Source organism: Microcebus murinus, chromosome 11, assembly GCF_040939455.1.
Source record: "Microcebus murinus isolate Inina chromosome 11, M.murinus_Inina_mat1.0, whole genome shotgun sequence".
NCBI lineage: Eukaryota > Metazoa > Chordata > Mammalia > Primates > Cheirogaleidae > Microcebus > Microcebus murinus.
This window is the reverse complement of record NC_134114.1, coordinates 58,828,749-58,844,749: the sequence shown is the minus strand read 5'-3', so window position 1 is coordinate 58,844,749 and position 16,001 is coordinate 58,828,749. Positions and strand designations below refer to the sequence as shown.

The 16,001-nt window shown below is 40.2% G+C and overlaps 1 protein-coding gene across 1 annotated transcript in view; it reads left to right on the top strand.

The window, feature by feature from the left end:
* Positions 1-391: 391 nt before the first annotated feature.
* The window catches only part of ACOT12 (acyl-CoA thioesterase 12), a 42,679-nt gene continuing 27,069 nt past the window's right edge, over positions 392-16,001 (top strand). The window contains exons 1-3 of the mRNA XM_020290130.2: positions 392-573; positions 9,475-9,544; positions 13,203-13,263. Coding sequence (XP_020145719.1) covers positions 447-573; positions 9,475-9,544; positions 13,203-13,263 — 258 coding nt within the window. The 5' untranslated portion in view covers positions 392-446. The remainder of the gene's footprint in view (positions 574-9,474; positions 9,545-13,202; positions 13,264-16,001) is intronic.

Sequence of the window (16,001 nt, the reverse complement as noted above, 5' to 3'; positions counted from 1 at the left end):
AGCTAACACTGTACATTCTCCAGAACGCATTTTGATCTCTTACCACTTCGCTCGCCTAAGTTCTTCAGAGGATGGGAAGTGCACCTGTGCACTGAGCAAACACCTGGATCCCCTCAGCCAGGTCTGTCCCAGGAGCTTCCCTACGTCTCACTTAATTGTCTCCAGGGTCCTCAGAGAGAAGTGCTGTGACCCCTCTTTACCGGGGAGAGACCCGGCTCTTCCCGACTGTCCACCCGCCTCGGGACAGTCCTGGGGCGCCCCATGCGGGCACTTAGCTCTGACCTCTCAAAACGCCTGGCGCCCAGAGGGACGGGGGTTCGCGGCCTGGGCGGGCAGGTGGTGGCGGCGACCTTTGGAGCGGGCGGGCCAGGTCCAGGTCCAGGTGGGCGGGCCGGGCAGGGCCGGGCGCCGCGGGCCTGGGGCTTCTTCGCACTGTCGCCCTGGCCATGGAGCGGCGGGCGCCCGGCGCGGTGCAGATGAGCCAGGCGGTGCAGCCGGCGCACGCCAACGCCCGCGGCGAGCTGAGCGCGGGGCAGCTGCTCAAGTGGATCGACATCACCGCCTGCCTGGCGGGTAGGGCGCGGGCCGGCGGGCTGGGGACCCGGGCGCAGAGGCGTCTGACAGCTGCTCCGGGCGGGGCCGGGCGGGGACGTGGGGACGCGGGAGCCGGGGTCAGTGCAGGAGAGAGAAGGAAGGCGAGGACGAAGTTCAGAGAGTCGTGTCCCTGTGCGGCCAGGGACAGAGATGACGGAGATGCCTCGCCTGACACTGGGAGTGACCCAAACCGAGGGTTCTTAGGTTTTTTGGTCTCAGGTCCCCTTTATCCCATTAAATTAGCTAAGACCCCAGAGAACTTTTGTTTATGTGGGTTATTTATGTCCACATTTACCATATTTGAAAGTTAAAGTTTGTAATTCATTTAAAAGATTACATGTTAACATTTTTTTTTATTAAAAGTAACTGCATTGTCAACAATAACAAAAGTATACTTAGAGGAGTGGTACTAGTTCACGTATTTGCCAGTCTCCTTACTGTCTGGTTTAGGAGAAGGTTGCTCACGTCTCATACCCGCTTCTACATTCAGTTTGTTGCTACCACACCCTATGTAGTCTCTGGAAAACTCCACTGTGTTCTTGTGAGAAAGCAAATGAAGAATAAAAATGGTAAAAACAAACAAACAAAAGATTTGCTATGGGCTGAATTGTGCCCTCCTGCAATTCATATGTTGATGCTCTAACCCCCAGTGTGGCTGAATTTGGCATGAGGAAGTAATTCAGGTTAAATGAAGTCGTAAGGGTAGAGTCCCCATAGGGTTAATGTCCCTATAAGAAGAGACAGCACAGAGCATGATCTCGCTGCCATGTGGCCATGAAGCCACAGCAAGAAGGCAGCCGTCTGCAGGCCAGGAAGAGAGCCCTTACCAGGACCTAAACTGACAGGCACTTTGGTCTTGGACTTCCCAGCCTCTAGAACTGTGAGAAATACATCTCTGTTGTTTAAGCCACCCAGGCTATGGTATTTAGTTATGGCGGACCAAGCAGACGCAGGCAACATCTTAGCATTAATGTGAAAATAGTTTTCACCGCAGCATCTCTCCCGCACTACTGAGCACCGGACTTGGACTTACATCTAGGGATGAGACTCTGCTTTAGAAAACAGCAGGTTAGGATGTAAATGATTTTCTAACTGAAAGGCTAGGCAGGGCCGTATCTTTGAGAAGTGGGTCCCCTATGCCCCTTGCCTACTCGTACCATCTCTGGCAGCAGTAAACCACACCATCCCTCACTTCTGCAAAACTGCTTTTGGCTTCCCTTTCTCTATCCTGCCTCCCTGGGATCTGTTCTTTGCACAGAGACCACAGCGAACTTTAAGTACATAAAACACATCACACCACTTCCCAGCTTAGAGCCTCTAAGTGGCTTCCCATCATACTTTAAATAAAATCCAAATCTTTTACCCTTCCTTATAGATGCTATTTAGCGTTGGAAACTCACATTCTCTGAGGGGCTAGCCAGGTAACCATAAAATGTGAGATGAGTCCAAGCCCAGCTTAGAACATCAGGGGGTGGTGGTTACCTGGTAAGCTGTAGGGTGCCCCACATTAACAAAAAGGATAACATCATGCTGCTCAGGCAACATTATGCCATGGACCAGGCAACAGGCATGGTTCCTGTCTCCCCCACGCTGTGTTTGGTCCCACTCCCTTCCTGGTTCACATGCTCCAGCCTTCTGATATGTTCCAGAACATGCCCATCTCTCCTCTGCTCAGGACCCTTGCACCTGCTCCTCTTTTTGCTTTTACACTCTTCCCTGGGCCCTCGGCATGCATGACATCTCATCTTAAATACCATTTGCTCAGAAAAGTCTTTCCTGACCACCTGTTTACATTTGCACACTTTCACCACTTTCCTTGCAATGCTCTTTCCAACTTCCTTCATTCCACTTAGTACAGTCTGTAATTATTTTGTATTTTGTATTTGGTATGTTAATCTGTTCATTTCTTTATTTTCTGCCTGGCCAATTAGTATGTAAGCTAAAGCTAGTTTTCCAGAGCCTAGTAAGTGCTGAATAAAAAGCTCCTGATTATATGAATGGGTGGGTGGGTGGATGGTTGGATGGGTCCAGAATTTGGACTCTCACTTCCCAAAGGAAGCTGGACTTTGCATAAGACACTTCATCAACTTGGCAAGTGTACATTTGAAAGTAAAAATATTATGATAAGGCCGGGCGCGGTGGCTCACGCCTGTAATTCTAGCTCTCTGGGAGGCCGAGGCGGGCGGATTGCTCGAGGTCAGGAGTTCAAAACCAGCCTGAGCAAGAGCGAGACCCCGTCTCTACTATAAATACAAAGAAATTAATTGGCCAACTAATATATATAGAAAAAATCAGCTGGGCATGGTGGCGCATGCCTGTAGTCCCAGCTACTCGGGAGGCTGAGGCAGGAGGATGGCTTGAGCCCAGGAGTTTGAGGTTGCTGTGAGCTAGGCTGACGCCACTGCACTCACTCTAGCCTGGACAACAAAGCGAGACTCTGTCTCAAAAAAAAAAAAAAAAAAATTATGATAAAATATTAGATCTGGAAGGGGCTTTAAAGATCATGTATCCCAGGACCCCTGTTTTACAGATGGCAGATGTAAAGCTCAGCCTTAGATTATTATGGAAGCCTGCTCTTCTCAACGAGTGTTAATAGAGTTTCTAATCCCCTGTGTCTTCACCACCTGCAATATTGTAATTATAGTAATTATTATTCAGTTATATATTTGAAGCCAATCCATTTATTTGTTTTCTGTTGATAGATCTATTTGGTTTGTGTCTTAGTTTTTTTAACAGGATTTGACGTTGGTTATACTAACATAATAATGAAAACATGAATATAAAATTAATACACATGTAGGAAAAAGAAACGAGGATAGAAACCACTGATGTTGCTAATAATAATGATGCCTATTTCCAAGGCAACTGAATGCATTATGAGACTATTGAAGTGATTTTTAAAGTTACCTTGCTGAGTGTCTCTAGTCTGTGATGGAGAAACGTTGCCCTCCTGCAGTTGTCATAAAAATTTCTGTGGTTTGACATTTTTGGAAACTCAGGTAGACCATAGAGAGATACAATTGACGATCAACTACTCTGCACCTTAAGGGTTATATTACCATAATATAATAATTAATTAGTAATATTAATATTACTAATATTAAAGAAGTCTTTATGGTAAAGTTGGTTTGGGACACATAGATGGTGCCTGTGGTAAACACCCAATGGTGAAAAGAGCCACCACATCAGCAAAGGACATTATTTAGCCAAGGTGTGACTGAATCTGTAGAATAACACAAAAACTAGTTTTTCTGGCGTTTTCCCAGAGTTTTTGTAGACCAGCACTTCTGTATAGCCACATTGCTATGACAAATAATGACCTCAGCCACGGCCCAAAGGCATTGCTGTGATCCTCAGGCACTGCTAGATTCCAAAATGTCTTCTCAGTATTTAAATAAAGGTTAAATATTCTCACCATCATTTTGGCATTTAACCTCATTCCTGTCAGTGGCCCCATCGTGTTTTCAGTCTCTTAAGCCTAAAGGCTTGAAGCCATGCGAGTCATTCTCTACTCCACATGTCCATTTCTTATTTTGAAACACCCCCACTGAACATTTTCCTCTCTATTTTATTTGTGAATCTTTTCAAGGGTGTACTCTCTCAGGATTGACACCTGCCTCGTCCAGTTATACAAACCAAAAAGTCTAGGAGTCATTCCAACACCTTTCTCTACCTTGCTTCCCCTCCACATGCTCAATCCATGACCACATCCTACCCAGTTTATCTCCTAAAGGAACCTCTCCAATCCAGCCACTTTGCTTTGCCCCCAGTGCAGCCATCCATGCCTCCAAACTGCCATCATCTTTTATGTGGGCTTCAGCAGTGGTTTCCAAACTGGTCTTCTCCATTTATTCTGGTCTCTTCTCTGCAAGGCATCTAAAGTACCTTTTTAAGGTGCTAATCTGATCATGGCACATGTTTTGTTCATTTTTTCCCATTGTTTTCTTTATCGAGGGCTATAAGGGCTCATGATTGCACATTCAAGAATCTCCTATTAGAAAAAAAAAATCTGCCACAGAAAACAACCATAAACTTTGGACAAAACATTTTAAAAAGCAACTTAAAGAAACTGAAAAGTGAACAAAAGTAGACTCAGAACACTTGGAATCAACACTTGAAAGAAGAGAATGGTACTGGCTGACTTTTTCTATCTTTTTTTTTTTTTTTTTTTTTTTTTTTTTTTTTTTTTTTTTGAGACAGAGTCTCGCTTTGTTGCCCAGGCTAGAGTGAGTGCCGTGGCGTCAGCCTAGCTCACAGCAACCTCAAACTCCTGGGCTCGAGTGATCCTTCTGCCTCAGCCTCCCGGGTAGCTGGGACTACAGGCATGCACCACCATACCCGGCTAATTTTTTTTTTTTTATATATATATCAGTTGGCCAATTAATTTCTTTCTATTTATAGTAGAGACGGGGTCTCGCTCTTGCTCAGGCTGGTTTCGAACTCCTGACCTTGAGCAATCCGCCCGCCTCGGCCTCCCAAGAGCTAGGATTACAGGCGTGAGCCACAGCGCCCGGCCTCTTTTTTTTTTTTTTAAATGACTTAAGCCTGAAGGAAAAGTCCAATCTGTTCCCATCTATATTTGTAATAGAAAACCCACAGGCTTGCTGGTTTGAAAAGCCAAAGGACAGGGTTTGGAGGAAAACAGAGCTACTGTAATGTGAATAGGAAAATTTCAGAAAGGAAAGAGCCAGAGAGGCAAAGCCATAAAAGCTATCTAGAATCTTTGCCCAGATCTCTGGCAAACCTTGAATCGTGTACACATAGGACAGACTCCAAACCTCCTAGCTAAGGCCAAAAGAACTGAAAAGAGCTGAACCCACCTCTAGGGAGACAGAGTTTTATAGTTTGTATTTAATCAAGTTAACAGCCTGCTTAAAAAACAAATACAAAACCAAAACCAAACAAACAAACAAAAAAACCAATACTCTTCAGAGGAACATGGTTTTTACAATGGATCACTTATAATGGCTAAGATACAATTCCAAATTACTTGACATACAAAGAAACAGGGGAACATGATCCATTCTCAAGAGAAAAGATAATCAATGCAGGACAATCCCTAGACCAGGGGTCCTCAAACTTTTTAAACAGGGGGCCAGTTCACTGTCCTTCAGACTGTTGGAGGGCCATTGGAGAGTGTGGCCCACATTCCACACATGCCTACTGTGGGCCCGAGATGAGTTGGCTGCTAAGCAGGACAGGCAGCAGCAGCAAAAACACCCAGTGGGCCAGATAAATGTCCTCAGCGGGCCGCATGTGATCCACGGGCCACTGAGGACACCTGCTCTAGAAGATCCTGATGCTGAAATTAAGCTTCAAGGATTTTAAAGCAGCTATTATAACTGTGCTCAAGGATGTAATGAAAATTATAATAATAAGAAATGAAAAGGTAGTAAATTTCAGCAGAGAAATAAAAACTATCAAAAAAAAAAAACAAAAAAAAACAAATAGAAATTCCAGAACTGAAAAATACAGTATCTGTAATAAAAAATTCACCAGATAGGCTTAACACCAGAAGGAGATGGTCAAGAAGAGAGTTATTAAATGCAAAAACATATCAGTAGAAATTATCCAATATTGAGAAGAGAAAAAAATGGATTTTAAAAATAAAATATCAGAGATATGTGAAAAAATAAAAAAAGACAAAGATTTTAATACATGTACCTAAAACCCAAAGGAGAGACAAAGTATAAGACAAAAACCAATATCTGAAGAAATAATGGCTGAAATTTTCTCAAATATGGTACAAGACATGCAATTACAGATCCAAGAAGATCATAGAACATTAATCCAAAGAATATACCTGGGCACATCATAGTCAAACCATGATGAAGAGAAAATCCTGAAAGCAGCCAGAGGAAAACACTATACTCCATATAGGAGAACAATGATTAGAATTACCGCTGACCTCATCAGAAACAGTGAAAATCAGAAGACAATGGAGCAACATCTTTAATAATAATAATTACAAAACCTTTCAACCGAGAGCTTCAAAGCCCTGTGCATAGCCTATCCTCAGCCTTCCTTCCGGCCTCACCTTGCCCACGCTCCCTCTTGTTCTCCACATTTCAGCCACAGAGGCCTTCATCATGACTTTGTAGTCACCATTCCCTCCGTGCAGCATGCTCCCTCCCTTCTCCTCCCATGTCTACTCATTCCTTCTCATCGTTTAGATCTTAGCTGAAGCATCCCCTCTAAGACATCCTACCTAGGTCTGGTTTCTCAGTTACTGACTCTCATAAAATCTGTGTTTTCTTCAGAGCATTTAACTCATTTTGCATCCATTTAATTAACCTCTGGCTCTTCCACTAGACTCCATGAGAACAAGGGTCACGGCTGTTTTCTATTTCCAGCACCTGACGGAGAGGCTGGCATAGCACAGGTGCTCAATCAGTATTCATTGGAAGAATGAATGGATGAATGAAGGTTAACGCTATTTTATCAGTCATCATTTCATTCCTGGTTACTATCACTTAGCTATTCTACTACTGTTTTTTAGCTTCTCTGAGTTTCCCCAGAAAACCAGAAATAGTTTTAGTGCTTTCCATTTTTACTGACATACCATATAAAGGACAATCACAATCAAGAACCAGAACAAACTGGGCCTGTTGAATTCATATCATCAACTTGTGAATAAAAGTCGTAATACAAATAAAAGCTGCGGATGCTATGTTGGTCCCTCCATATTTTTATTTTATTTTATTTAGCTTGGTGACCACTGAATCTACAGTGTAAACCATGTCTATTGAGCCTCTGAAACCCATATTCAGCCAATTCCTTCCCTGGCAGAGTTCCCTGGTTGGTCTTCTGTACTCTTTCCTGAAAGTCCCTTTTGCTTCTATAGTCAAAATCATTATTTAGGACTATGTATTTAATCATTCTAAGCCCAAATTTTCTCATTTATAAAATGGAACTAATAATAGTACCAATATCATGTAACTGACATGCATAAATGCTTAGCTCAGTGTCTGGTCAATAATAAATGCTTAATAAATGTAACTGTTATTATGATTTTGTTTCTGCTTGATCCCTCATGCAATCTAGTATGGTGCTGTATATACATAGTAGATATTTGAAATTTATAATACAAATTGAATCTTTTATTGATTACTGCATTTTAGTTATCATTTAAGTCATTCAAAATTGATAATGCATATTGTTATACATAACAATGCTTCATCAATAAGAATAGTTTAATAACCTCAATATCCCATTCTGTCATGCTGGATAACTGGAATTAGTGTTTATTAGGAATATTTATTAGGAATGTTTACTAGACAAAGTTTTACACCATATATTTGCAATATTTCTGTAGTTTTCCGGAAAACTTAAGCTCTAAAAGGGCTCTGACTATGGCTAGGTCTTTAACTGCCTCTGTGTAGATTGCTTAAAAGATGGGACTGATTCCACTCAGTGTCCAGAAGTCAGAAAGCACATAACAAATGTTTGGTACATTGCATTAAATTGAGCCCACCCTGGACATTTCTAGAACCTGATGCTTCCGTGTTCTCTTCCTTTCACTGAAATTTAGAGCTGTAAAGCCCATCCTTCCCGCTGCACCACTCACGCACAGAGTTCTGGTTAGTGGTCTGGTAACTCAGTTCATGTTATGAGCATATTTGGAAGAACATTTACTACCAATTAGTATAATTAGAATGCCCAATTTTCTGCAGAATTAGATCAGAGGGAGGAACATGTAAAATTTTTTGCCCTGTGGAGTATCTTCTCACCTCTCATGACCTGGGACTATTAATTAATATTTATTGCAGTTATCGTAATCCACTACAGACAAGGAATACAAGTTCAGCATAATTCACTGTCTCTTTCTTCTTCATAATCTGGCACCAGGAGTGAAGTCTCTAAAATAAAAATGGGGATAGAAGTTCTTAAAGCCAATGTAAATTCTGATATTTTTATATAAAACAAAACCAACAATAAAAAAAGAATTCCAGGCAAATTAAGTGCAGACATAGAACATCGAAATAACCAAGATCCTCCCTAATCTCTCTCCACACTACTCAATACTCTCCTCCACCAACAAAATTAATCCATAGTGAATTTGGTGTCAATTCGGTAATAATAAACAATAAATATTGACTAAATGCCTCCTATGTGCCTCTCTTTCCCTAATGCCAAGAGACGATCCTCTTTGATTTGGAATATAAGCTCAGGGTTTGCCATATTGCTCAGTGCTTACAGTGTTTAAACGATTTAAATATTAATTTATTCTGCTGGTTAAGTGGGAAAGTGGATACATCTGCGATGCTTTGTTTTTAAAGCAAAAGAAGGGCCAGGTATGATGACTTACACCTGTAATCCTAGCACATTGGGAGGGCAAGGTGTGAGGATTGTTTGAGGCCAGGAGTTTGAGACCAGCCTGAACAAGAGTGAGACTGCATCTCTTCAAAAAATAGAAAAATCAGCCATGTGTAGTGGCGCATGCCTGTAGTCCCAGTTACTCAGAAGGCTGAGACAGGAGGATGGCTTAAGCCCAGCAGTTTGAGGTTGCTGTGAGCTATGATAATGCCATAGCACTCTAGCCCTGTCTCAAAAAAAAAAAGAAAAAAAAAAAAAGAAGGGTAGTACCTGAAATTGCTATTTAAATAGCTATATATGCTGGGTATTGGTATTGAATTTCAAAAGATTATGTAAGCTAAAATTTAGAAGAGAGCACAGTTACCATGCAGTAAAAACGTAACTTACAGGGCAAAGAAACTCTTATAAAGCCAGATGCTCCAGAAAGTGTGGGCACAGGAGTGCTATCATGAATGGAAGGATGAGTTACTAAAATAAATCCACTCACATTGTACTCCTTTCCCCTAATACTGAAATATTCAAGCATAACTGCTAACACAGCATATTTTCACTTATGTTTTGAAGCTGAAAAACATGCTGGAGTGTCCTGTGTCACGGCCTCTGTGGATGACATACAGTTTGAGGAGACAGCTAGGTAAGCGCATTGCACCAGCACAACTTTCTCTGGCTTTGTTGGCTCATTTGCGACATGTACTTGCGACATCTGAGCTTATTCATTTGGAGCCAGTGATCCAGTTTGTTAATAAAATAAATATCATTTGATCCAGTGTAAATAAGTTAAATAAATCATAAGGCCTACTTTTCGTAAACATTGCAAATATAAATTTTTGTAGTTTCAATTTTGCTTAGAAATAGCTCTCAGTACTAGATGTATTGTGGTATAAGGCATAGCAGGCTTTCTATAAACTAATTCTTAATGTCTCTTTCCTCTACTACAAGAATAATTAATGATAATAAGTATCTCCAGGATTGTGAATTTCATCATTAGGTTGTTGGGTAAACACTAATTCATCTGAGTAGAAAGGGTGAATTATGAAAAACATTTTATGTGTGGGAGTGCTTATGCACTTTATTATCTCTTGTTATAGAAAATAAGATATATTCAAGATATATTAATATGAACATTTTAAACATACAGAAAAGTAGAGAGAATCATACAGTGTATCCCAAGGATCTATCACCGAGCTACAACAATAATCAACCCAAATACATTCTTGTTTTATCAATACCCCTCTATACTCCTCCAACATGCCTAGATTATTTTGAAGAAAATCCCAGGCATCATCTGTAAATATTTCCATATATACAGTCACGTTGCTTAACAACAGGGTTACATTCTGAAAGATGTGTCATTAGGTGATTTCATCATTGAAAGGACATGAACTTATTCAATTTAAGGACATGAACTTATTCAATTTAAATTAATATGTATATACATATATGTACATATTTATTAGTTTCAGAATAGCCATACCAATTTTATAACTAACATAATTACAGAAAGTACTTTAAGAATATTTTTTCAATTTCTTTCTTTCTTGAACTATGTCTCATCACATACAGTCAACTCACTTGTCACTTGAAATAATCCTCTTCCATGTGGTTAAGCTACTACCTCCATACATAGTTCATTTGTTTAATTTGCTTTTTAATTTGTAGGGATTAATTTTTATTTTAATTTAGATTCCAGAGTCAAATCTGGAAAACAAACATATTTGAGTCTGGAAAAATTGTCCCCTATCTAGCTTCTATCCAAGCCTTTCCCTTTCTCTATAAGTAACCATTTTATTTATTTTGTGGCTTATTTTTCTGTTTTTTAAATGAAAGAAATATATATCATCACATCCTTTTGAAAACAACACACCATATATATTTAATATCATATCTAGAAACTCACTCCCTAGAAATGCACAATTATGCACTGCTTACCAACAATTTGGTCAAAGATGGCGGTCCCATAAGATTATAATATCAAATTTTTACTGTACATTTTCTACATTTAGATGTGTTTAGATACACAAATACTCACCATTGTGTTACAATTGCCTGCAGTATTCAGAACAGTAACACACTGCACAGGTTTGTAGCCTAGGAGCAATAGGCTGTACTATAGCCTAGGTGTGTAGTAGGCTGTATCATCTAGATTTGTATTAAGTACACTCTATGGTGTAATTAACAACAATACACAACAGGGAAATCACCTAAAGAAGCATTTCTCAGAACATTAACCTGTAATTAAGTTGTGCGTGACCATAAATAGATATTCACCATTCCTTTTAATAGCTACATAGTACTCCATTGTGTAGATGCCTTATATCAATAGGTTCTTTATTGATATAAACATTTGAATTGTTTCCAGTCTTGTACTATTACAAATAATATTTCAATATGGAGACTTGTGTAGATGTATGTTCATATTTTTGCCAGTATATTTTTGGGATAGATCCTAAAAGTAGGATTGCTGAGTCAAAGGGTAAATGCATAAATCATTTTATTAGATATTGCCAAATTCCTCTCCATAGGAGTTATGTGGGTTTTATCAGTTTTTAAATTAGTAAAATTAGACTAAGGTTTAATAAAACTGTGCAAGAAATATCAATTTGTTCAGATTTCTAATACAGGAATTAATTGCTTAAATAAATATACATATGTATGTATATATTAAACTCCTTCCTTACTTCCAGTTTTTCTACCTGAAATGCTACAGATTAGGACAGATATATAGAGTAACAATATATACACAAAGGCATTAACCAGATCTGGTTATTCTTCAAGGTAAACCCAACTGATTCATCTCGTAGACTGTCTTTAATATATCTGGACAAGCCTCTCAACTGTGATTAAAATAGTTTCAATTTCTATTCTTTACTAGGAGCCTGAGTAGGGTAATTTTTTAAGGCCTTGGTGCCAGATAAGACCAGAATTTGAACTCTGGCCCTGCCAGTTGCTGCCTATATCACCTTCTAAGCCCATTTCCTAATGGAAATGATAATGTCTACCTCACACGATTATTGCTCAACAAATAATATGTTGTTAGATTATGATAGAAGCATTTAGCATAGTGCGGATTTATACACAGCATTCACTAAAGAGTAGTCATTGTTATTAATATGACCACACTGAGAAATAGTTCTTCATTTAATTAATGATGGATTTTTATTGTTAATTAATCATCAATAATTCTTTTGTAATCTTTTGGACTTGATTATTTACATCCTTGTATCTCAAATAAAGACTGGTCTCCTTGAAGTCAGCAACCTGGTCTTGTTCATCACTGTATCTATAAGCTTTAGCTTAGTGTTACAGCTAGTCATAACTCAGGGGACACTTGTTAAATGTGTGAGTTAGAAAAATAAATGATTCTTTTAGGAAGTTTGAATATGTAGAAGAGAAAAAGGTCTTGGGATGGAACAGGATTGAGAGAAAGACTTGTAGAAAGAAGAAACCTTGAGCATTTTCATAGACTGATAGGAAAAGGACAGAGATGGTAGGTACGGCAGGGGACAGAGCTGACCAGCACAGCCCATGGTAGAGGAGGAGAGGGCAACAGTAGGGTGGGACCAAGGGCACAGGTAAAGAAAGAGGTTAGGTATTGAAGAGATCTACCTTCTCCTGAAACAGGAGTGAGGAGAACGGTGAGAATGTAGTTCAACTTTGAAGTTAACAGAGTTAATGGGGAAAAATTAAGGGAGGTTATATTGGGTAGATTAACTTTCTGCTAAGGTGAAAGGATCAGAGAAGACTGAAGGGCCCAAACACAAAAGTTTGGGAACAACTTTGGGGTTACATGATCAAAGTTCCAGTAACAGTAGGGAATGAATAGATCATCTAGCAGCACGGAGGGCCCATGTCAACCTAGTGAAGCTGATCAATATGCTTGCTTGCTTATTTGTTTATTCATTTATTTGTAAGCTAACATTTAAAAACAAGTAGCCGTTGCATAGATTGGCTGGTGTATTTGTCTTAACTTCCCTACGGGAAAACAGCTGCTATATAGTCAAAGTGTCTGTTGCAGATTTGGAGTCATGTTGCACACTATCTTTGCAAAAGCCCTTTTCTGTGTGAATAGAGTTAGTCAACTGGCATCACAAGTGGGGTTTACAATGATCAGCATTTGGTTTTAAGCACTTTTCTGCTATCATTAACCCAAGTTTTCCATGCATGAACATTATCAGTATAGGATGGAACTGCTTTAAGGAACATATGTTTAAGTAAACCTTTAAGTCTGAAATGGAATGTGCTAGGATTACTGAGTTTGGGTATTTTGTTTGTTTGTTTTTGTTTTTTACCAGAGTTGGACAAGTTATAACCATCAAAGCAAAAGTCACTAGAGCATTCAGCACAAGCATGGAGGTAAGAAGCACCCTTTCCTTACTTCTGCCAGTTGGTGCTCATTTTCTCATTGTACACAGAGGGCAGAGGAGGTCTAGAATGATATTTGGAGTTAATGAGATTCTGAATTTCAAAAGGCCCTTCAATCTGTAGTCAGACTCACGGTAAATAATGAGCCAGCATTTCCTAGTCAAGCCTGCTACTAAAATTCAGTGTGAAACAAAGCACTATTTTTACATAGAAGGATGCACAGAAAGTCAACATACAAGGGAGAATGGTGCTCTCCTGAGTCTTTGCAAGATGTGGACTTTATTTCTTAATTATTCTAACTCTACTATTATTCAAACTCTACTGTTCTTATTCTCCTCACCTGCAGTTGGAAACTAGCCCCATGATTAACTAGTTTTTGAAATGCAGAGTAACTGGACTTCAGTAAGAAAGTGAATTTAGATGATTTTTCTTCTGCATCCACTTGTTTTTCTTTTACCCTTCTGAAGGCAACATTCTCAGGAGCTTTTGAAGTCTCCATCCAGGTTAAATTAGCAGGAAGAGGTGCTAGATCTCAAATGGCAACTTCCAGGGTGGTCAGTAGCAGTCCCTTTGATCTGTGGGCACAAAAGATACCGAGGAACTTGGATTCCTTTTCTGGGGCTGCCACACAGTACTACAGACTGGGTGGCTTAAGCAACAGAAGTGTGTTGTCTCACAGTTCTGGGGCTAGAAGTCCTGTATCGAGATGTCGGCAGGGCTGGTCTCTCATGAGGGCTGGGAGGGGAATCTGCTCGTGCCTCCTCCTAGCTCCGGGTGGTTTCTGTAATCTTCAGTGTTCTTGGCTTATGTGGCATCACCTGATCTCTGCCTTCATCTTCACATGTATTCTCCATGCGTGTCTGTGTTCAGCTTCCCTTTTTATGAGGATGTCAGTCGATTTTGAGAAGGGCCCACCCTACTACATGCAGCACGGCCTCATCTTAACTAGTTACACCTGCAACGACCCTGTTTCCAAATGGGTCCACATTCTGAGGTGCTGGGAGTGAGGACTTTGACATACGTGTGGCGGGAGACACAGGTCAACCTGTAACAGAACTGTTTTGGCAATAAACAAGCCTACGGTGACGGCTTTACCCTGACGTAGTCACGTCCTACCAGCATTTGAATAAACACAATGCGAAACGGTTCAAGAACCCAGACCGGAAACGCTTACGGAAGGAACACGCTGTGTGGGTGAAGGGAGCTCCCGGGCCCTGTTTTCTCAGCTGTGGGCTCCTGAGCTTTGCCACACGGCAGCCCCGGCCTGTCTCCTGAGGGAAACACTCTCTCCTTTACAGACCATCCAAACATAGATAAAAGTCCCTTTGCTTTTATCCTTTTCCTCCTATTCCCTGAGAAAGGCTAGATTTTCTAAAGGAGGTTTGACCAAAAGCTAGGAGAAGCACGCCTGTAGTCCCAGCTACTCGGGAGGCTGAGGCAGGAGGATTGCTTGAGCCCAGGAGTTTGAGGTTGCTGTGAGCGAGGCTGACACCACAGCACTCTAGCCTGGGCAACAGAGTGAGACTCTCTCTCCAAAAAAAAAAAAATAAAAATAACAACAACAACAAAAAACTAGGATAAAAAAACTCAAACTAACCCAGTGAGTTTGAAAGCACAAATTCCTGGTCCTGAGGAAGGTAACCTCTGGCCTCAGGGGGCTCACCCGGCCAATCCACTGTGCCCCATTTTGTTCCCCCTCTTCCTCTGTGAATTGTGACCGGGAGCCCCTAGGGTTTGTCTTACTTTCTGCCACAGGCTAGAAATTTCTTGGGTTTTTTCCCCCAAATATAGATGCCAACTAGACATTTTTATTTTTGCTTCTTCACACTGGATGTACATCTTTTGGGATCATCCTGTTCAGTTCAGTGTCCTGCCACAACTGACACCAGCCCTCTGCTAATTTGCTGAGTAGAAATAAATGACTCACTTTGCCCCGAACCCAAAGCTCACAGGAACCCTGCTCTGTGTCAACCCCACTGCCAGGGGAATCTCTGATTCCTCTATCAGTAAGCCTCACCAGGTACTCTAAATTCTTGCTGATTTTCTGTGCCACCAGTCACTGGAAGGTGTGATGAGGTGTACACAACTACGGGTGTAGATTTGTGTATGTTTGCTTTCAGTTCTATCAGTGTTTGCTTCATGTATTTTAAAGCTATGTTACTGACTACAAACATCTCTGGGATTGTCAAGTTTTTTTGATGTCTTGACCCTTTTATTGTTATGAAATTTACCTTTTTATCTCTGGTTTTTGTTTTGAAATCCGCTTTGTCTGATATTAATTTAGCAGCACCAGCTTGCTTTTGATTAGTGCATACATCATTTTTTCAATTCTTTCTCTTTTTACCTCTCTTTATTTGTTGACTTAAGTGCATTTCTTACAGATAGCATATATTTGGATGTTGCTTTTTACCTAGTCTAACAATCTCTGCCTTCTAATTGGAGTATTTAAATTTACATTTCACATAATTATCTATATAGTAGAGTTTAAATTATCATCTGGCTTTGCTTTCTAATTGTTTCATCTGTTCTTTGCTCCTTTTGCCCCATCTTTTCTTGCATTTTTTAGAGTGGATTAATTTTTAGTAATCCATTTTATCTCCATTTTTGGTGTTTTAACCATACATCTTTGTTTTATTTATTTTTTTAGTGCTTGTTCTGGGGTTTACAATATACATGCTTAACTCATCTGAATCTACCTTCATTCAAATAATATTATATCCCTTTAAGTA